At 46.6% G+C, this 22,590-nt stretch overlaps 2 protein-coding genes across 6 annotated transcripts in view; one reads left to right on the top strand and one right to left on the bottom strand.

Moving 5' to 3' along the window:
* The window catches only part of SNX14 (sorting nexin 14), a 61,398-nt gene extending 41,522 nt beyond the window's left edge, over positions 1-19,876 (top strand). For all 4 annotated transcript variants that reach the window (XM_053287212.1, XM_053287211.1, XM_053287210.1 and 1 more), the window contains 6 exons: positions 6,592-6,715; positions 10,469-10,633; positions 10,877-10,972; positions 15,941-16,032; positions 16,985-17,041; positions 19,673-19,876. In XM_053287212.1, the coding sequence (XP_053143187.1) occupies positions 6,592-6,715; positions 10,469-10,633; positions 10,877-10,972; positions 15,941-16,032; positions 16,985-17,041; positions 19,673-19,711 (573 nt within the window). In that variant the 3' untranslated portion in view covers positions 19,712-19,876. The remainder of the gene's footprint in view (positions 1-6,591; positions 6,716-10,468; positions 10,634-10,876; positions 10,973-15,940; positions 16,033-16,984; positions 17,042-19,672) is intronic.
* Positions 19,877-20,608: 732 nt separating this feature from the next.
* NT5E (5'-nucleotidase ecto) overlaps positions 20,609-22,590 on the bottom strand; it is a 65,449-nt gene continuing 63,467 nt past the window's right edge. For both annotated transcript variants that reach the window (XM_053287224.1, XM_053287225.1), the window contains exon 9: positions 20,609-21,501. In XM_053287224.1, coding sequence (XP_053143199.1) covers positions 21,341-21,501 — 161 coding nt within the window. In that variant the 3' untranslated portion in view covers positions 20,609-21,340. The remainder of the gene's footprint in view (positions 21,502-22,590) is intronic.

Below are 22,590 nucleotides of genomic sequence, written 5' to 3'. Positions count from 1 at the left end.
CCTGTGCTTTGGCGGCCTGTCACACTTGTCCGGAGTTCACAACGACCAGGGAGACCAGACAGGTCATATTTACTCTAGGCCCCCCCGGCAAATCCGCTTCCCTCCTCTGCAGAGATCAGGGCCATAGCAGCGGTTTGTGGAAAAGACAGTTAAAAAATGGCAGCCACACTGAAAATGGCGCGAAAAGCAGACAAAGGTGCCATTTTGAGTCGGGCAGAAAAAAGCAGGCAGCAGCAGTCAGAAACACACACACACACCCATCTTCATCCTCCGGGGAGGGAGTGGGAAGTCTTTGTGGCCAGCATAAGTCTAAAGGGGACCTCCTAGCTGCAGTAGGAGACAAAGGTGCCCCTGGCCCAGGCACCTCCCTTGCCCTTCTTAAGGTGGTGCTGCCAGAATGGTAGGCCTGGTTCTGCAATGCAATTGTGGATACCATCCACCAAATTAGGCCACCTAAAAAGGATAAAAGGAGATCCAAAAAGAGGAAGAGGGCTAGTTTGTACTCTGATGCCTCGTCATCAAGTGAGTCGGTCAGCTTAGCTCCTGGAAAGGCAAAATTTCTGCTATCCGTCTTTATTCTTTTGAGCAGGAGGCTTCTGGTTTCTTAAAGATTCCTAGCACGGACACCCCGATCACACAATTGGTGTCTGGCTCCCTTGTCCCTAGGGACGGTGAGGTGGCACTAAAGGCTCCTGCAGATAAGAAAGCAGAGTTGGCCTTCAAGTGGGCCCAGGACAACTTTTCCTTTGCTAAGCGAGCTGCTGCGACAGCGTCTATGGAGGCAAGGGCTTCGCTCCTGTGACTGGATGATCTTCTCAATGAGCACTCTTCTGATCCTATCAGGCTGCGCCAGCAGTTAGTCAAGTTACAGAAGCCTCAGGCATTAATCGCAGACACCACGTTGGACTCTTATCAGGTTCTGCTCACGTGTTTCAGCGGCGTCAGTCCTTGGACAGAGACACTTGTGGCTTAAAAACTGGCAACTGGATAACACTTCTAAAAACAACTTGACTGCTGTTCCTTACGATGGCACCACACTTTTGGGGGAGGCGGCACTAAAGGACATTCATGTTGAATCAAAGGATAAGAAAAAGGCTATGCCATCGGCTACCCGCAGGCCCGACCATTCTCCCTTCAACAGTTCCATCCTTTTCGGGGTTACACTCCCTCCAGGGGACGGGACAGAGACGCCAGGGGCCAGAGAGGTGCCTGGGGTAGACAATGCTTCTCCTTCAGGAGTTATGCGGGTTCCAGACAACAGTCAACGCAACCCAAACAGAAACCCCAACAGTGACTTGGGGGTATCCGGCCTGGGAGGTCGACTGAGGAGCTTCCTACATGCCTGGGAATCCTCTACAACAGGCACTTGGGTTTTAAAAATCACAGTATGGATATAAGATAGAATTGGATGCCCCTTCTCCCCACAGGTTCCTTCCAACACCAAAACTACACTCAATTTCAAAGCATTTGGAAATGTTGCAAGCAATAAGTCACCTGTTCGAAATAGGGGCGGTGGAACCAGTCCCCAAGCACCGGGAGGGAAGGGCGTCTGTTCTGTTTACTGTCCCAAGAAGGATGGGACAAGAAGAGCAGTCCTCAACCTAGAATTTTTGAACAGATGGGTAAGGCACGAGTGGTTTTGTTTGGAGACCCTAAGGTCAGTATCGGAGGCACTGCACCACCTGGACCTCTTAACATCCATATACTTGAAGGAGGCCTACTTGCACGTGCCCATACATCCGGAAAGTCGAAGATTCCTTTGCTTCAAGTAGGCAGATCTCCATTTTCAATACGCCGCACTTCCTTTCATGCTTTCTTCCACACCTCATATATTCACAAAGGTGTTGTCCCCCCTAGTGGCCCATCTACGACTCCGTGGCATTCGAATATTTGCATTTTTGGACGACCTGCTCCTTCAATCAAGTTCATTACAGGAAGTGGAACTGGATCTGAAAACCACCTTGTCTGTCCATGGTTTTCTCATAAACCGGGAAAAAAGCCAGCTTACACCCACCCATACAACATTTGGGTGTGGTGATCGATACGGAGAGGGATCGTCTGTTCCTGCCTCAGGACCGCTTCATGACCCTGACCTCAGAAGTGAAACAGGTGGTGTCATACCCGAGAGTTCTTCTCTTGCAAGACTATTGGGTCTAATGCTCGCTACTCTTGAGGTGGTCCCATGGGCCTGTCTTCACTTATGGCCTCTCCAATGGTTCCTGCTGCCCCATCAGGCAGCCATCACAAAAAAGGGGAAATGCATCTGACCTTACCTGCACAGCTCCACAATTCCCTTCAGTGGTGACTACCCCAGTCAACCTGCTACAGGGAATCTTAGACCTGGAAAGACTCATAGTGATGACCGATGTCAGCGACAGGCTGGGGGGGGTGGGGGCAGGCATTGTCTTCATCTCTCAGCTCAAGGGCTGTGAAATTAAGGGATGTGCCCGAAACGTTTCGGAGGCCATTATAAAGGTCTCCAAAACGTTTCGGCTCCAGGGGCAATTTTGGCGCTTTAGCACCAGCGGGGGTAGTTCTTTAAGGGCGGGGGAGGGTGCACTCATCCCTCCCTCCGCATTTCTGCCACTGGTGCTCCATTATTTTTAAGACCCTTGGGGCAGCAGTGTTCCTCCTTGCCGCCCTGTTCTCCCATTGGCTGGAAGTAGCAAGCAAGCGCGCGTGCCCATCATGCACATGCACGGCAGACGGGCACGTGCACACGCAACAGGCGCACGCGTGCTTGCTACTTCCGGCCACTTCCGGCCAATGGGGAAAACAGGGCGGCAGGGAGAAACGCTGCCGCCCCGAGGGGCTTAAAAATAATGGAGCACCGGTGGGGGAAATGCAGTGGGAGGGGTGAGTGCAATCTCCCCCGCCCTTAAAGAACTACCCCCGCTGGCACCGAAGAACACTGGGGCACATCCCTAGTGGAATTTCCTGGAGAGGAGTCACAGCATAAATTATAGGGAACTTCATGCCATTCGGCTGGCTCTGGAGGCCTTCCAGCAGACCGTCAAAGGAAAACACATTCTTATAAAGACTGACAACACCACAGCCAAATCACATGTCAGTCAGCAAGGGGGTACTCGCTGCAGGTCCCTCCATCAGGAGGCGATTGAACTTCTTTCTTTGGCAGAGGCCAAAATCAGCTTGTTAATGGCTCACTATGTGAAGGGGGAGCTGAATCTGGTTGCGGACTGGCTGAGCAGAGAGGACTTTCATCCTGGGGAGTGGTCCCTAAACCCGCTGGTGTTCACCCAAATTATGTTAAAAATGGGGAGGAGACCTTCGTTCACTGAGTTGGTACAACTGGCGATGGAACCACTGTGAGAGCTTCCAGTCCTGCAAGATCTGCTCACTCAAGGTCCAGTTCGGCACCCCAACCCAGGCAGGTTACAGCTTGCCGCCTGGAAACTAAGCAGTGAGTCCTGAGCAAGCACGGATATTCCGAAGGAGTCCTCCGTACCTTGTTGGCATCCCGCAAGCCTTCCACAAATCGCATTTACCAAAGTACTTGGAGAGCTTTTCTGCGGTGGTCAGCTTGACACTCGGTGCCCAGGGGTACTACTACACTGTGTCATCTCCTTCAATTTTGTCAAGAGGGTTTGGAGAAAGGTCTAAAGCCCAATACGCTGAAGCACCAAGCAGCATCACTAATAGGCCTTATTTCTGATTTTTCCAAAAGCAAGTGGAAAAAATACCCTCACCTCAAAAAATTCCTGCGGGGGAAGGGGGGCTACGCTCTTACCGACTGTGCATAGATTCCCAATGTGGGACTTACACGTAGTCCTGAAGGTGTTACAACTTCCGCCATTTGAACCCATCTCCAGAATTCCAATCAGTTTTGTCATTAAATCAGCTTTCCTGGTGGCCATAATATCAGCCAGGCGCATCTCAGAGCTCCGGGTGTTATTGGTCAATAAAGCCTTCTGCATTTTTCAAAAAGACAGTCAGACTGATTCCAGACCTGCTCATTCGCCCTAAGGTTGCATCAGTTTTCCATCAGTTGCAGGACATGTTTCTTCCATCCTTTTTGCCCCTGTCCAGTACACAGGAAGGAAAAACTATGGCACAAGCTGGATGTGTGGTGATGCCTGAGGAAATACATAGAGAGATCACCCTCTTTTGGGGCTACGGATACAATGTTTGTCTCTTTTCATCTGTGGTCCATGGGGTTGGCAGTCGCCTCAGTGTCAATTCCTAAATGGATCCAGGCCTGCATCATCATGGCTTATGAAGTTCAGTGTTTGAGACTGCCTTCCCACATTACTGTGCATTCAACATGAGCAGCAGCTACAGTACCTCGTCTGCGTTTTCCACTAATGCCCCAGTGCAAGACACATGTCGAGCGGTTACCTGTTCCACTCCTTCTACCTTTACCAGACACTAAAGGATCAACACTCATTCCTCCATATAAGCCTCTTTTGGCAGGAAGGTGTTGCAGCAGGTCCTTTCTCTGGATTAGGCATATGCACTCCCACCCTGGTTTGCCAAGTTGTGGTGTGTCCCATTGAGATGTCCCTGTCAGCAGCAACCGAGAATGGAGCATTGGTTCACTCACCGTGAAAGCTTCTGGTTGCTGCTGACAGGGACATCTCAGCCCGCCCAGTCTCAGTGCACTTGCCTAGTCCTGCTTGAAGTCACCTTCTGGAATCCTTGGGTTGCCTCGCTTTTTGTGTTGCTCCCAGTTTTTCTAATGAATACAATACATCCTTCTGTGTTTCTATTACTTGTTCATGTTGCCATTGACTGCTTGACTGTTATATTGGACTTTGTATGTCTCTTTTTCTTGTGTGTTCTCAGCCCGAAAGAACTGGGGCAGGGTTATTCCCCTCAGCTTCAGGTGGGCGTGCCCATCTTTTCTAACTAATCAGATCTGACCTGCCTTGGAGCTAGTGAAAGGGGATAACCCGTTGAGATGTCCCTGTCAGCAGCAAACAGAAGAAGCCTTCACGGTGAGTGAACCAATGCTCTCCTTTGTGTGTCACAGGTAGCTTTTGAGAATAGGAACATAGGAAGCTTCCATATACTGAGTCAGACCATTGGTCTATCTAGCTCAGTATTGTCTTCACAGACTGGCAGCGGCTTCTCCAAGGTTGCAGGCAGGAATTTCTCTCAGTACTATCTTGAAGAAGCCAGGGAGGGAACTTGGAACCTTCTGCTCTTTCCAGAGCAGCTCCATCCCCTGAGGGGAAGATCTTACAGTAGGGATGTGCACGGTCCGGAGAAGTCCGGACCGGCACCGAAGGGGGGCCTTGTTTTTAGGGCGGGGAGGGCTTGCTTAGCCCTCCCGCCTCCTTGCCCCCGCCAGCGCCCGTATTGAACACTATAGGGGCGCTGGAAACCAGCCGCCCTCCCCCCGCCGCCGCGGCGAAATAACCCCTAAAACCAGCCAGCCCTCCCTCCCTCCCAGCTAGCTGCCCGCCCGCCCGCCCGCCCACCCACTCACCCAGTCGCTCACCCGGTCGCTGGATAAAAAGCGAGAGGAGCTCCGGCACAGAGCTCCTCTCGCTTGGAAGGCCTCCAGCAGAATGGTGGCTTGCGCGCGCCGCAAACCACGCCGTTCTCCGGAGGCCCGGTCTACCCGCCGGGAAAGGGCCGGGTAGACCGGGCCTCCAATTGCTGGGTAGACCGGGCCTCCGGCGATCGGAGGCCCGGTCTACCCAGCGATCGGAGGCCCGGTCTACCCGGCCCTTTCCCGGCGGGTAGACCGGGCCTCCGGAGAACGGCGTGGTTTGCGGCGCGCGCAAGCCACCATTCTGCTGGAGGCCTTCCAAGCGAGAGGAGCTCTGTGCCGGAGCTCCTCTCGCTTTTTATCCAGCGACCGGGTGAGCGACCGGGTGGGTGGGTGAGTGGGGGGGGGGGGCGGGCGGGCAGCTAGCTGGGAGGGAGGGCTGGCTGGTTTGGGGGGTTATTTCGCCGCCGCCACCGCGGCGGGGGGGGGGGCGGCTGGTTTCCAGCACCCCTATAGTGTTCAATACGGGCGCTGGCGGGGGCAAGGAGGCGGGAGGCCTAAGCAAGCCCTCCCCGCCCTTAAAGACATACCCCCCACCCGGACCCGAACCTGGCAGGGCCGGACCGGTCCGGCAGTTCAGCCATTCTTTGGAATGGTTGCCGGACCGGTTCGGGCACACCATTATCTTACAGTGCTCACACTTTTAGTCTCTCATTCATATGCAACCAGGGCAGACCCTGCTTAGTTGAGGGGTCAAGTCATGCTTGCTACCACAAGACAAGCAATCTTGTCTTGTGTTGCCTGTCATTTCACAGTGCCGTGCAGAATGTTCTGTGATTGCTTTGTTATAGATAAAACGAAACTGGTAATGGTTACCAAGGCTAGGGATTGTGGGTAATGTAAAGCTGCTGTTTTCAACCTAAAATATGGCATATGAAAAAATGGAACATTCTTTTATGGCATATCGGATACTATAGCATCAAGTGCAGTTTCCAAACTGCTTATAGCTTCAGCCATTCTGCTGTTGCATGGAGAAAATTACCATTGATCCTGACTAATTACAGGAGAATGTTTGTGTCTGATGAGTCACATAGTATTTGTGCTTCTAAAAAAACTCGACTTTTTCTGATTTTTAGCTTTTTAATGAACTGTATAAGAACAATGCAAACCGTTCTGAGAATTCAGAGAGAAGACAGAATCAGAACTACTTCATGGAAATGATAACAGTTGAAGGAGTCTATGACTACTTAATGTATATAGGTGAGAAATCTATTCTGGCTTCTGTAGCAGCAGAAGCATAAATGGGTGTCAGTGTAGTTTCTGGCCCCATTGATAGATCTGTTAGTTTATGTATTGTTCCATTTCTATACTGCTTTTCATTAAAATAATCCCAAAGCTGTTTACAATATAATTAAAACAATGGAAAAATTAAAAGTACAAATATTAAATATAAAAATCATAGATAGCTCTGAAAAGGTTTTAAAACAGTAACGCACAAAACACAAAGCAGCGGCAGCAAAAACTGTACTCTCTGTGGAGCAGATGCCAACCAGAAGAGCATTCCAAAGCTTGTGGGGCAATGACTGAGGAGGCCCTGCCTGCATGCTCGACAGTTGAACCTCTCTCACCGTCGGTATGCGGAGTGGAGCTTCCTCCAATGATCTTGTCAAGCGGGCCAAAACACTTGGGACCAGGCAAACCTTTCGATATCCAGGTCCCAAACCGTTAAGGGCTTTAAAGGTCAAAAACAGCACCTTGGATTAGACTTGGAAACAAATTGGTAGCCCGTGCAGTTCTTTCAGAATGGGTATAATATGATCCCAGCAGGCAGCTCCAGGAAAAAATCCTAGCTGCAGTTTCCAAATATTCTTCAATGGCAGCCCCACATAGTGTGTTACAGCAATCCAGCTGTGATGTGACTAAGGTGTGGGTAACTGTGGCAAGATCCTCCTTCTCAAGAAAGGGAGGCAGCTGAAGCACTAACCAAAGCTGTGCAAAAGCACCTCTGGCCACCACCTCCCCCTGAGCTCCCAAAAGCAGAGCTGAGTCCAGCAGTACTCCCAAGCTGCGCACTTGCTCTTTCAAGGGTAGTGCAACCCCATCCAGAAATGATTGAATCCCCTCATCCCGATTGGCTCTCCTACTGACCAGCATCACCATCTTGTCTGGATTCAGTCTCAGTTTACTAGCCCACATCCAACCTATCACAGCCTCCAGCCCCTGCTTCAGGACATTCATTGCCTCCCTGGGATCAGGTGATGAGAGATAGAGCTAATTGTCATCTGAATATTGCTGACAACTCAGTCCAAGTCCCCAGATGACCTTTCCTAGTGGTTTCATGTAAACGTTGAACAGCACGGGGGAGAAAAAAACCGAACCCTGCAGGTCCCACAAGCCAGTGGCCAAGGAGCCGAGCAGTAATCCCCGAGCACCACCTTCTGGACCCTTCCCCCAAGAAAGGACCAAAGCCACTCCAAAACAGTGCCTACAATCCCCACACTCGAGAGATAGTCCAGAAAGAGACCATGGACATAGGTCATCCACTGGCGTGACCAAGGCTGTTTCAGTCCCATATCCAGGATGGAAGCCAGATTGGAAAGGGATCTAGATAATCCGTATCATTCAAGACCCTCTGCAGCTGAGACGCCACCACGTGCTCTGCCACCTTACCCAAAAAGGGAAGGTTAGAAACATGTCTGTAATTGTTCAGGTTGGAGTCAAGGGAGGGCTTTGACCTCTACTAAACTTAAGTAGTATTAGCATTCTAATCTCAGGGCTTGTTCACACAACGGGTTTTTCTTGTTCCTGAGACAAGATATCTGTGAATTATGACCAGCAGTAGATAATTTTCACTTCTAAGGTAATGGCTGTGCAAGTTCCCTTGTTGCACAATTCCCATGACGCATTTGCATGGAAATCCCATGATGAGAACTGCTGTGGAAATCATTTTGTCAAAGAGAAATTATGTGGCAAGAATTGACCCTTTTAAGTCAAGCTTGACAGTGACATCAACAGGGCTTTGCCCTTCAAGCCACTTGGGTGGGTGAGTGAGAGAGAATATAAAGGAGGAGTGAGTCATTCCATACTTACCTCAGAAGTGAAGGAAGAAGCTGAAGTGACCAACTTCAGTTTCCCCCTCTTCTTTTGTAATATGGGAACTGGATTCCGGAATGACTTGAGCATGACATACAAAGCCATGATTACAGTAGAAGCAGGGAAAGAAAGCTCTCTGTAACGAATGAACAGGCTTCAATCATGTGCATGCTGGCTATGCCTGAGGAAGTCATACATAGGAAACTTCCTTATACTGAGTCAGACCATTGGCCATCTAGCTCAAAGTTGCCTACACAGACTGGCAGCAGCTTCTCCAGGGTCACAGGCAGGAGTCTCTCTCAGCCCTTTCTTGGAGATGCCAGGGCAGGAACTTGGAACCTTCTGCATGCAAGCATGGAGGTGCTCTTCCCGGAGCAGCCCCTTCTGCTAAGGGGAATATCTTGCAGTGCTCACATGCAGTCTCCCGTTCAAATGCAAATCAGGGCAGACCCTACCTAGCTACCACAAGACTGTGGTAGACTGTCATCCTGTGACTTTGTACCAGTTCAGCACAGCCAAAATGTATAAAGCAAAGTCTTGCCAAGGGACTGGGAGAAACAAAATTGGTGAGCGTAGATGAATTGTAGCATGCGGGCAGCTCATTTGGTCTGACTTAATTTTTATTATTTTGGATATTTATATATAGCGTTTTGATTTTTAAAAAGTTCCCAAAACAGTGGAAGAAATAAGGTGGCTCACGGTCCCAAAAGGGCTCGCAATCTAAAACAAAGTATAAGGTAGACACCAGCAATAATCACTGCCAGGATGCTGTGCTAGAGATGGGTAGGGCCAGTTGCTCTTCTGACCACCCCTGGCTAAGTGAGTCACCACTTTAACAGATGCCGCATTGCTCAGTTAGCAGAATTAACAGAAAATGGGAAGAGGTGGCTGGAAAAAAAGTGCATTGCAATTGGAGTCGTTGCAGCTGCCTCGCGTCCAGGGGTAGTCCTCACATGAGGCTAGTGAGGTGATCCCCTCAAATGATGGCCTACTGGAGTGCCAGAAGCAGGCAACAAGCTGCTCACTGCCCACCACCCTTGGAGCACCCTTTGCCACAAGTTCTGCTTGCCCAAGGGGTGAGGCAGCATCTGGCACCCTGCATCAGGTACCACAGTGCCTTGCGCTGTCTTTGCTGACACCTATAGATACCACAGCACAACTGGACATCCTTTTGTTGACGCACTGCCATTGCAAAGAGAGAACCCTGGGCTCGGGCTCTACCCCAGGTATGCTATCAGGATTGCCTCCCCTTCGGCTAAAACGAAGAGGATGTATTTCAGCGGGGGGGGGGGCGCTCCAGCAGCAGTGTCTGCCCCCTGCTCCATTCTGGACTTTTTTCCTAATCTCCTTCCTGATGTGATAGAGATGGTAAAGCGGAGAACACCCCTCAGCAATGGAACAGTTCCAGTAATCCCACCATATACAGGGAACTCCAGGTCCTGGTGAACTTTGCAGTTCTTACTTGCCAATATTGAATCACCCTCTTCATACATACCTGGCACACTTCTGCAAGCCCTTTGGGACAAGCATATTGGTGTGTTTGCAGCACCAAAACAGGAGCATTGCTCTAGTGAACTAGGGTCGGCCTACTCTAGTATCCTATCTTTCACAATTCTCATTCTCATCTGGTTCTGGAAAGGGCACCAGCAGTGCGTTAAGGCAACATGTTAATACCCCTTTGTGATATTCTGGCTCTAAACATGGATGAACCACCCAGCGCCTTTTTTATGTAGGACAGTATGCAAATGTACTGAATATAATAAATGTTGCTATTTAGCTACCATAGCATTTTATAAATATTTGCAGGTCAGGTCTTGAACATGGAGGTTTAGTCAAAGCCATAACAATAACCTTGAAATTTAAATTGTGCCTTCTGAAAACATGAAGTGTGCAGTTATATGTTAAAAAATGATCTTGTAGGTAGAGTTGTGTTCCGTATTCCCGACTGGCTTCATCATATCCTGATGGGAGGACGGATTCTCTTCAAAAATACCTTAGAGGCGTATACAGACAACTATCTGCAGCGCAAGCTAGAGCAGCTCTTCCAGGAGCACCGTTTGGTGTCCCTTATAACCCTTCTGAGAGGTCAGTGTAAAGTTGTCTTTCCTTGTGCAGATTTAAAGTGCTCTGTAGACACAGAGAACATCACTGCTTGTTGGGGTCTCGATAGATAGTTGGTGGTTTTGTGGGTGGCTTTGAATGTAGAAAGCAGCATGCCTTGAAACAAGAACTGCCAGTTAATTAAATGTGGGCTGTTTTAACGTAATTAATTTTTTTTAAAAAAATAGTCAAACTTGGCAGATAGCTCTGAAAATATTTTTATTTCAGATGCGGTGTTCTGTGAGAACTCTGAACCTCGTGCTCTTCAAGATAAGCAGAAACGGGCAAAGCAGACCTTTGAAGAAATGATGAAATACATTCCAGGTACAGTGTTTTAAATGACAATCAAGGAGGGACACATTCTAAATGATCAGAGTCCATCAAGATGAATGGCATGTGTTAAGACAAAGTCCTGGTTGTATATTTTTCAAAATGCTGCAGTTTAAAAAGTATCAGAATGTTCTGAAAGAGAGTGCTTTCCTGAAGCCCATGTAGGCCTTGGGATTTCTCAGGTGACTGCTGGCCCTTCCTTTTCAACATTGACCTTGCGCTGAATTCATAGTGATTTGGGCAGCAATGCAGGCAATTGCCGTGCCTTTTTTTTCATGCCTCACATCTGTCAAGAAATGTACTGTGGATTAGTTTTGTGATTTAATGGCTGGCAAAGAGCACTGTAGAGGATGAAAAGTGTCCTAAGTAGAACACTTTTTTCATAAGGCAGATCCAAGTTATATGCAAGCAATACAAAAGGCAGAACCTAAGTTACATGCAGGCAGTAGGATCCTCATAGTGGTTAGAGCGGTGAACTAGGACCAAGAAAACCTGAGTTCAAATCCCTATTCAGCCATGAAGCTCACTGGGTGACTCTGGGCCAGTTGCATATCTCTCAGCCTAACCTACCTCACAGAGTTGTTGTGAGGACAAACATAACCATGTACACCGCTCTGGGTTCCTTGGAGGAAGCCTGGGATATAAATGTAAATAAGTAAGTAAGAAAGAATAAAGTGGACCCATTGCTGAAACTGTGCCTTCATTATGAGGCAGGGCTACAAGATCTAGGGTTTTTAGTTCAGAAAAAAGGCAACTAAGGGGAGGCATGGTAGAGGCTTATAAAATTATGCATGGCGTGGAGAGAGTGGATTAAGAGAGATTTCTCCCTTCTCTTCCAGCATTAGAACATGGTCATCCCATGAAAAGTATGCCCAGGAAATTTAGGACTGACAAAATGGAAGTTTTCCCCCACACAGCACATAATTAATCTATGGGATGTGGTGATGGTCACCAACTTGGATGGCTTTAAAAGGAGTGTAGACAAATTTGTGGAGGGCAGGTTTATCAGTGGCTGCTAGTCTTGATGGTTATAGGTTATCTCCAGGCTCAGAGGCAGGATGCATCTGAATACCAGTTTCAGGGGAGCCACAACAGGAGAGAGGGCAAGCCCATCTCTTGCCTATGGGCTTCCCAGAGGCCTCTGGTGGGCCACTGTGGGCGGGGAGGATGCTGGACTGGATAGGCCTTGTCCTGATCCACTATCTGGAATACATTTTGTTGTAGTGTCTCAGTCATGCATTATGTCTAGTGTTTTGAGCTGCTTAGCCCTTTTATGTATAACTTGCCCAACGTGTGTGTGTGTTAGTTAGTTAGTTAGTTAGTTAGTTAGTTAGTTAGTTAGTTAGTTAGTTAGTTAGTTAGTTAGTTAGTTAGTTAGTTAGTTAGTTAGTTAGTTAGTTAGTTTGTTTGTTTAAATCTGGTTGTCTTTTATAAGTAAAGGGTTGGATCCTAAGCAGTCTTGCACAAGTTGAATACACTTCCCAGGAAGCAGTGAATTTTTGCCCTAATCCTCCATGCCCCATGCTAGTGATGTGCACAGACTGCGGAGGCGCATTCCAACACTGGGGGCGGGGGGATGCTGCTTTAAGGGTGGGAGGGTCGTACTTACCTCTCCTGCCACTTTTCTCCCTCTGGCGCTCCAGTTTTTGGCAAAATCTTTGGGGTGGCAGTGTTCCTCCCTGCCACTCCTGCCCCTTTGTTGTTCTCCAAAACCGGAAGTAACACAGGCACATGCTCCCGCCGCCATGCATGCTGCTGCCGTGTGCACATGCCATGCACATCAGTGATGTGCGTGGCGGGCACATGTGCCGGTGTTACTTCTGGTTTTGGAGAACAACAAGGGGGCAGAGGTGGCAGTGAGGAACGCTGCCACCCCGAAGATTTTGCCAAAAACTGGAGCGCCGGAGGGGGGAAAGTGGCGGGAGGGGTAATTACAACCCCCCACCGGTGGTTCATCGGACCACCGGACAAGCAAACCAGTTTGCAGGCCTCCAACATGGCCTGCGAACTGGTCTGTGCACATCCCTATCCCATGCCACTGGTTTTGGAGAGGGTGGTAGGGATGTGCCCGAAACAGCTTGGGTGCCTGCATCTGAACCGGTTTGGTGGGGTGGGAATCGGTTCCTTGAAAAACCAGGTAAGCAGGTCCTTACCTTCTCCTCCACCACCCCACCGCTTTTCCAGGAGCAGTGCTTGCTTTCCAAAGTAAAAGCTTTCCACAGCACGTGGCTGTGGTGCTGTTTCCACTAGCCTGCGCACAGCATTGGCACATGCATGACCACTGATCCCCGCCCGCCCATGGCTTCCTGAGCTGGTTCAGCCACATCTCTAGCAGTGTTCCCTCTATTTGTTTCCCCCACATCTGTGCACAGAATGAGTTTTTTGTTCTGAATGGCAGTATCAAGGCAGTGTGTGCACATGTGCATTCAGATTGGGGCCTTCTTGATTCAGTGTGTGTGGGATCTAAAATTAACTGAGTGGAAATCAGAAAACTTGTGAGCACATGTACATGCACATGCTTTAGAGGGTACACTGATTCCTAGAGGGCTGCTGTGCCGAGGGGGTGGGGAAATTTGGTTATGTGAGTTTGCTTCCGTTCATGTTTGTTAGGATAGGAACATAGGAAACTGCCATATACTGAGTCAGACTATTGGTCTATCTAGCTCAGTATTGTCTTCACAGACTGGCAGTGGCTTCTCCAAGGTTGCAGACAGGAGTCTCTCTCAGCCCTATCTTGGAGAAGCCAGGGAGGGAACTTGAAACCTTCTACTCTTCCCAGAGCGGCTTCATCCCCTGAGGGGAATATCTTGCAGTGCTCATCCAGTGCACTAGGATACCCTATAGTTTGTGTGTCAGTTCATTTGCAATTTTTTTTTTGTGAGGTTCAGGCAGCATTATGACAAATCCAAAATTTTTCTTTGTCTTTTACTTTAGTTTACAGATAACTTGTAGCTGGAAAATTTGTCTTGATTGCAACGAGCTGACTTGCAAAAAAAGTCCACTCTTTTGTCCTAAGGGCCTCTACCTTAAGCCAGTCAAATTTATAAACTAGCCCAAGAGGCCATTCAGAAGTAGGGATGGGCCCGGACTGGTCCGGAGGCCATTAAAAAAGCCTCCGGACCGGTCCGGAGCTGGGTGGTTCAGTCCGGGGGTGGGGGGGTACCTTTAAGAGCGGCAGGAGGGTTTACTTACCCCTCCCGCCACTTTCCCGCTTGGCGCCGTAAACCTCTGTGTAATTGGGGCGGCAGGACACTTCCCTGCCGCCCCTTCCCCGATGTTACTTGCAAAAAACCCCAGTAGTCCTTTGCGCGCGCGCTCGTGTCTGTGACGTGCGCAAGCAAAGGACTACAGGGTTTTTTTGCAAGTAACGTCGGGGAAGGGGCAGCTGGGAAGTGTCCTGCCGCCCCAATTACACAGAGGTTTACGGCGCCAAGTGGGAAAGCAGCGGGAGGGGTAAGTAAACCCTCCTGCCGCTCTTAAAGGTACCCCACCCCACCCCAGTGCCGGACCGCAGTTGGCGGTTCTGTGCACACCCCTATTCAGAAGACCGGATGGGCAGGTGGGACCGAAGGCTCGTCCAACTCATCTCCCTGCCCCCAGGAAATAGCAGAAATGTTGCTGGCAGCACAGACTGCACTCCCAGACGATCCATGCTGTGACATGCAGTGAGGAGCTCAGGTGGCTGAGATGACGTATCCTGGCCTCTCAACATCCCACAATGCATTATGGCATGACGGGATCCCTTGGGAGATGGGTGCTCTAGGCTCATGCCTCTGTGTCCACTTGGGCTGAATGCAGCCCAAGTGAACCCATGATCCCAGAGCTGGGGTTGCTGATGTGCTTGTGCCCTTAATCCTGGCTAAAAGCTGGGCTAGGCAGCACTGGCCCACCAGCATCAGGCCTAATCGCAGCAGTTCTCACACACAATGTAACCCAGGCTGGGCTTCCATAGCCTGGTCTTGTGATAGCAAGCATGTATTATTCCCTTAGCTAAGCAGGGTCCGCTCTGGTTGCATTCGAATGGAATTATGAGCACTGTAAGATATTCCCCTCGGGATGGGGCTGCTCTGGGAAGAGCATCTGCATGCGGCCATGCAGAAGGTTCCAAATTTGCTCCCTGGCATCTCCGAGAAAGGGCTGAGAGAGATTCCTGCCTGCAACGTTGGAGAAGCTGCTTGCAGTCTGCGTAGGCAATACTGAGCTAGATGGACCTATGGTCTGACTCGGTAGAAGGCAGCTTCCTATGTAGTCTGCTCATGAGAACAGTCTCTATGCCATACTGAATTGGGCAGCAGCCAGAAGAGATTATCAAGGCCGTTAAACAAAGGTTAAGGGCTGATTGGCATACCTGGGTAATGACGGAGCATGATAACTAGGCAAAGAGGCACCTTTTAACGTGGTGATTCTCTTTTATATAGCAAGTGGAGACCAACTGGCCCTATCCACCCTCAGCACAGCATCCCTCCAGTGACTGTTGCCGGTGTCTATATGTTTCTTTTTAGAATGTGAGCCCTTTGGGGACAGGGAGCCATCTTATTTGTTTGTGTAAACTGCCCTGAGCTATTTTTGGAAGGGCGGTATAGCAACTGAATAAATAAGAAGAAGCAGAAGCAGCAGCAGCAGCTTCCATGCCTGGTGGGGGGTGGGTGAGGGGGATTTGTGAGTTCATGAACCAGGAGACATGCAGTCACACCCCTGCTTGTCTTCTCACCGGTGGAAGAGGCTGCCAGAACAATGCACAGTGTGAAAGATGTGCTGCCTGTCCAAACACACACAGCTACTTACCTTTCCAGAATGTTGGGTATGAATCAGCTGTGGCACATAATGGGCATCCACAGACATGTTTTGTCAAACATTTGGGGTATTTTAAAGCTCTGATGAGCTGGGTATTGGGTTTTTTATGAGCTGGGTGTTGCTATTGTTTGATTTTCATATCTACCTGTGTCTTGACACTTTGTTTAGATTTGATAGGCAAGTGCATTGGAGAAGAGGCCAAATATGAAGGCATAAGACTTCTGTTTGATGGACTGCAGCAGCCTGTGCTCAACAAACAGGTATGTGCTTTTACGTATATATGTCATATCTCGCTGCTTGTGGTGTTTCAGAACTTTTTCTCATCTCTCTCCTATCCTGTTGGCGAATGTTGGAGAACAGGAGTGATGGCCCAGGTCCATGATCCTGGTGCCACAACAGACATGCAACATACTGCTTCCTATGGCAATGAGCGGTTCCTTCCCTGGCAGGTGCAAGGATGGCAAACAGAAATTGCATCCTGCTTTATATCTATTTGTGCTGCTATCACTCCAGAAGCTACCTGGCTATTTAAAGCCTGGACTGAAAACATGAGTTTTCTGCTACAGTTTCCAAGCCAAAAGTACCACATGCTACTGTCAGTGTAGCATTGGTAGATTGAAACTTACCACTTGAGATCTGGCTGGATTAGGGAGCTACCTTACTGCTAGCTAATGTTGTCCAGGCTGTGATGAGACAAGGATGGATTGGGAGAGTTGCAGTTCGCAGAGATCTCAGCCCCCGCCTGCCCCAGTGCTTCCATTTACTAGCATGCAAGTTCTGAAATAAGATGTTTTAACTGGGAGACCACCTATTACACCAAGTTTTTCAGTGGCGCAGCAGGGAAATGCTTGACTAACAAGCAGAAGGTTGCCGTTTTGAATCCCTCTCTGGTACTATATCAGGCAGCAGTGATACAGGAAGATGCTGAAAGGCATCATCTCATACTGTGCAGGAGGCGGCAATGGTAAACCCCTCCTGTATTCTACCAAGGAAAACCACAGGGCTCTGTGGGTGCCAGGAGTCGAAATCGACTTGACAGCACACTTTACCTTGCCACCAGGTGTACCTTCAGCTTATTATTGAAGATCTATGCTGACATAAGGGTGACAGTTCTTCTGGAGCACTTGCTAAATACATGAATGAAGCTTTTGGACACTGAAGAATGTATTGCCAATCTCAGGTCCTTAATTTATCTTTGCCTTTTTTTCTTAGTTGACTTATGTTTTGCTGGATATTGGGATCCAGGAACTGTTTCCAGAGCTTGATGAGGTACATCATGACAAAATAAAGTCTTCATTCTAATATGTCTGATTACTAATGTTTTTTAATCAATGGGTGTGGGCAAAACCGATTACATTTCCTAAATAAGCCTTAACAGTTCTTACTAACAAATCCTTATTCTTGCTCAATAAAGGACAACAATTATGTTTTAGAACCAAGTACTTGATCATTAGTTTTCCCCTTCATTGATCATTAGTTTTCCCCTCCATTGATCATTAGTTTCCCCCTTCATTGATCATTAGTTTTCCCCCTTCATTGTACTTTCAGTGCATCTATTGAACAAAAACAACTGCACATGCAGCAGGTGGTTCAAGGCATCTTGAGGAGCTCACTAGCTCAGCCCGGATAGTCTTGCACAGGCACAAAACCCCATAATTATGGAGGTCATTGGATCACTATCAGAGTTTAATTTAACTCTGTTCTTTCTGGAGCATTCTCTTGAAGTTTGCCAGCACCTGATTTAGGGGTATTTGCAGTTGCAAACCAGGAGAGGTGGTTTCCTAGTTCCAACCATTTAGTTTCTAATGAAACAGCTGTCAAAACTGCTGCTAAATTTGCAGTGATGTCTTCACAGCTCTCCCAGTAAATGACAGTATTGAGGTTAATGACAAAATACAGAGCAGTAACTGTTAGTCTGTTGCAGTCTGTTAGTCTGAGTGTCTTGTGGTTCCTAACAGACCTATTTGTTGTATAAGCTTTGGTAGACCAAAGGCCCCTTTTTTCAGACTTGCATGGTTAGTATTTCAGATGCCCCTCTGTTGAAGTGCGTGTCCCTCTTTGGTGCTTGTCCCCTTCTTCCTTGGTTCTCTTTGAAACCCATTGACTTGATTCTGATCAGTCTTGCAAATGATTGTCATTTGTCTCATTAGTTTGAGTGGGGGTTTTTTTTAGGGGTGGGGGTGGTAATTTGTTTTTGAGAATCATTGAGAGCCTTTTCTCAGTCAAGGGTTCTCTGTGAACATTACAAGATAAGAATTATATGGTGGATCAAACCACAGGTCAGTCTAATCAAGCATTCCGTCTCCAACAGTAGCTGGTTGGATTTTCCTGGAAATTCACATGGAGGAGATGATAGAGCCATTTCCTCCCCACTGTTTGTTGCAACAAATAGTAATTGGAAGTATACCACCTCAGTACGTGGAGCTTTTGTGTTACATTATCATGGTTAATAGAATATGACAGACCCATGGTACATCAGTTTGGCGATTCCGTTTTAAAGTCATGTGTGCTAGTGGCTATCGCAACATCCTTGGGAAAAAATAATTATATCAGTCAATGCAATGTTGTTCCTTGATCAATGGTGGTGGTAGGATAAATGTTCCTTGGTCCTACCATCTGAGGTTGTGTGTTGGTACAAAAACAATATGTATTCACACTTTCCACACAATTCTTAACTTTCTGGTCTTTTTGTTGAGCCCATGAGTCAGTTTATTAGTCAGGCTAAGATCTTTATAAGGAGCATGCTCCTCCTTTTTGTTGTCCTTCATGCACTCTTAATTATGCTTACTCTTTTGTGATTCCTTTATATGAATGCTTTTAATCCCTTTTCTAAGAATGTCCTAACACCAATTGAATGTTTTTCAGAATGCAGAGTTGTTACTTTAACCATGTCCGTCATCACATACAACCATGGTTAAACACTGCTGCTTTGCAAGGGCACTAAGCCTCAGCACATGCTCCTCCTTCCTTGCCTGTCCGTGAATCAGAAGAATTCTGTTCCCACTGAGGCTAGAAACAAACCAGATTGAACATGATGTTTGAAACAACCAATCTTTGTTTAGTCTAACCAAAGTGTTTGAAATAAACTGAGATCTGAACCCAAGATTTGAAGTGGGTTTCAGATCTCACTTTACTTGCAAGCGCTTTTTCTAATGGGCCAGAAACAAACCAAGATTGATCATGATATCCAAATCAACTGATCATGGTTTATTCTTACCTACTCAGTTCTAACTTTGAGTTCACATATGTTTGTTTCACTGAGCATGTAAGAATAAACTAAGATTGGTTGTGTCAGACATCACAATTTATCTTGGTTTGTCTCTAAGCTTAGTTGAAAGTAGAATACATCTGATTTGTATGTGGGCAAGGGATTGGGGAATGTGCATTCCTAAGACTTGAAGACATTGCATAGAATATACATTTAATTGTAATTCCTCATGATGTCTGAACCTGACCTGTACTTACAGCCAATACAAGACTCAATCCACTAGGAAGATCTCTGGTACAAACCTCTTTGAAATGAGTGGGAGCTGCACAATAGCACTTTCAAAACTCTTACTCATTTCAACTGAGTAAGTAAGAGCATTCTGCAGAACTTCTTGCTCAGTTGTGATCTTTCACTCATTTCTGCATAAATGAAGATTGTATTTGACGTTTGTATTTTGTATCACTTTACACTTAAGTTGAATTCTTTCTGCTATTTTCTTTGCTCAGTCTCCCAATTTGGAACTTTCTTTTTGGAGCCTTTTAAAGTCCATGAGACTGAAATCCTCAGATAAATGTGTAGCAGAGTTCTTTAGGTTTTGCCATCCTGAACAGTATTCTGATACCAAGCTGCAATGAATACACAATTTATTAAATCACAGGTCTTTTCTTTTTTCCAATTGCTGTTCTTAACAGGTTCAAAAGGACGCATCCTCTGTATCATCATGGATGTAAACATCAGGATACTGACTTAACTCTGATGTATAGATGGCTGCTACTTACTAATTTAATGTATAGGTTCTGTGTTTAGCCGTGTACATTTGCTTGTAAATATAATTAACTTTAACTCCAGAAAAATTATCTTTACTCAAGAAAGATTAAAATTTAGTACTGACTGAATTTCAGTGAGACTACATTGTGTCTGTTTTTTCTCCCCATAATAGAGAAAATATTCTCCCCTATAATAGAGAAAATTATAGAAAACTGAACATGGTAAAATAACATTGCCTTTTGCTACCTATTGAAGATCTTGTGAAGGATCAAAACTGGAAGAATGGTTCACATTAATATTATGTAGGGCCAAACTAGACACGCACTAACGTGCATTAGTAAGCTTATTACTGGAAGTGCCTCTCACCCCAAACCCAAACAAAAACAACACTGCAGCACAGTTGGGAGCGCTTCACTTTGGACTGTTGTGGGGCTGGGGATAGTGTTTTTCCATTGCACTCTTTGTGCTCTGCATGCACGCGCACACATGGCATATGGTCCAAGTGGCAACAACTCAAGGTGAAACAAATTGCTCTCATTTGGATTTTAATATACTGTCCATGACTCTGTGTGAGCTTTATTAAATGCTGCATCACTTAATTCATGCTCTTGAACCTTTCTTTTCCTTAAGAATATTTCCTTCAAATAAATTGACTCAAGTGCCAGTACACTAAGAAATCTTAGTTATGTATATCATTTTTGTCTGGAAAAATTACTGTTCCTCACTAACAGTGAATAACATTTCCAGTGAAATGTATTGGCCCTGGTAACTCTCTCTCTCACTTTCTCTGCTCACTAACATATCCCCACTAAAATCTCATGGGAATGGTCAGAGCCATTTTTGGTGAAGAAAAGGCAAAATTCAAGGATGTCGCACAATGTATTAAGTCACAGGAATGTACATATAAACAAACAAAAAGACAAATTTCACCTGATCAAAAGGAGGAAAAAACTAGTATAAACATCCCGTCCACCTTTCAATCAGTTTCCCAAGTTTTGCTCCTATTCAAACACTATCCCATGTTGCAGCAGGTAATCTACCCATTGACTATCCAAAGATGCTTTTTCTGATTCTTCTATTTTGGATTAATCTATTGGGTGAAACAGTGGCTGATTCTCATGTAGAAATCTTGGCTCACACTTGTCCATTCAGTTTCCCTTGTGTTAGGGGAGTTATTTTCTTTCTCCTACCTAAGTCAGCTAGAAGACAGAGGTAACAACATGCAGGTGTACATTTTGGAATACCACCTAACTTCCTCCAAAGTAGGTGTAGCTAATACTTGGCAGTACTCCCACACCAGGAAGAGAGAATGGACAGATTGTATTTTTAGTTTAGTTTAACTTTCTAAAATCAGATGTATAGGTCTATATACATAGGTGTTATATACATAAATATAACATGGTACAATCATTGTACATACACAACCTGAAGACAACATGATCATGCTCTTTCCAGCCATGCCAGTAGTAGTAGTAATTCACATATTCAGTCAAGAGAATCTTTGAAATCTGTTGAGGCCTTGGATTGTATTTATGTGTAAACAACTTGCTAGAACATGGGAGAATTCTAGTGTCCTCAAAGCAAGTGAAGAATTAGAAAATAAAGTAGAGAAGTGTAACAAATAATCCAGAAATCAAAGAAAGATGTCCTTGGAATACAATTCCAGCAGAAAACTTCACACGACCATCAACTGCTGGAAATACCCTTCCCATTCTGTTGATATAGTTGGATACAATCGCGACATCAAGGTCACCTTTCAAAAACAAATTGCATATATGTCAAATCATTAAACATTTTAATATAAACATACTAAACCCTGCCTGTAATCAATGGCTATATAGTGAATGTGCATGTATGTTTTAAAAAGCAGTGGGGTGTTCTGAGCACAACTACTGTTAACTGTTTTATTAGGAAAAATATTTACTGTGCTTTGCTCTAATGACCTACTCCTGGAAAGATCCTTATAGCCTGCTCCCTAGTACAGGAGAACCTCATTAATTGAGGACTCGCCATCTGTGGTTTCGCATATTTGCGGTTGGGTAATGGACACATGACCTTGGTATACACGAGGGGGAGGCAAAAAACACTCATATCTGCATGTTGCGCGGAGGTCATTTTTGGCTGCCATTTTGTGTGCAGGAGCCATTTTATAACTTTTTTTAAAAAAAGAAAATGTGGGTTTTGGCCAATTTTTGACTCCTGGGAGGCATCCTTGGACTCCTAAAGGACAGTGGAGCATGGCAGGGCACTTTATTTGGCCCATTTACTGGTTTGGGGGTGATTTTTTGGTGATTGGTAGTCCAGGAACCTACCCCCCCCTCCAATTCCCATAGCCCTAATGCCTCATTATCTGCAACTTCATTATCCACACACCCCCCCGGAATGGGGCCTCTATGGATAACAGCGTTTTCCTGTTTATGTTCTGTTTTACATTAGAAGTGTATTTATTCTACCTATGGTGAAAGCAGTGGCATTATTACTATAATTGCCCGAATCCAAACTCTAGCATATTTAGGATCTTTGCACAGATAAATTTGCCGCTACTTGGAGCTGAAACTATTCAGACACAGTGTTCTATTAAATGACATGATAAAACACTAATCTGGGTGTCTCTACACATGCCTTTCCTCAAATAGTTGCCACTGGTGGTATAGTTTCTGCACCAGGCTGGCTGTGTATCAAGACTTGTGTTCATGTAGTTTAGCTTCTTGCTCTCATTGTAAACCATGCAAGCAACATGGTGGTCTCCCTGGGAAGGGCCTAATATTGCTTGCATGGTTTGACTGGCATAGGAACAACCACAGAGACAGTAAAAGCATGTGTGAGAGAGGTCTCAAATACT

The sequence above is a fragment of the Hemicordylus capensis genome, chromosome 1 (genome assembly GCF_027244095.1).
Source record: "Hemicordylus capensis ecotype Gifberg chromosome 1, rHemCap1.1.pri, whole genome shotgun sequence".
NCBI lineage: Eukaryota > Metazoa > Chordata > Lepidosauria > Squamata > Cordylidae > Hemicordylus > Hemicordylus capensis.
This window is presented reverse-complemented; position numbering and strand designations above follow the sequence as displayed.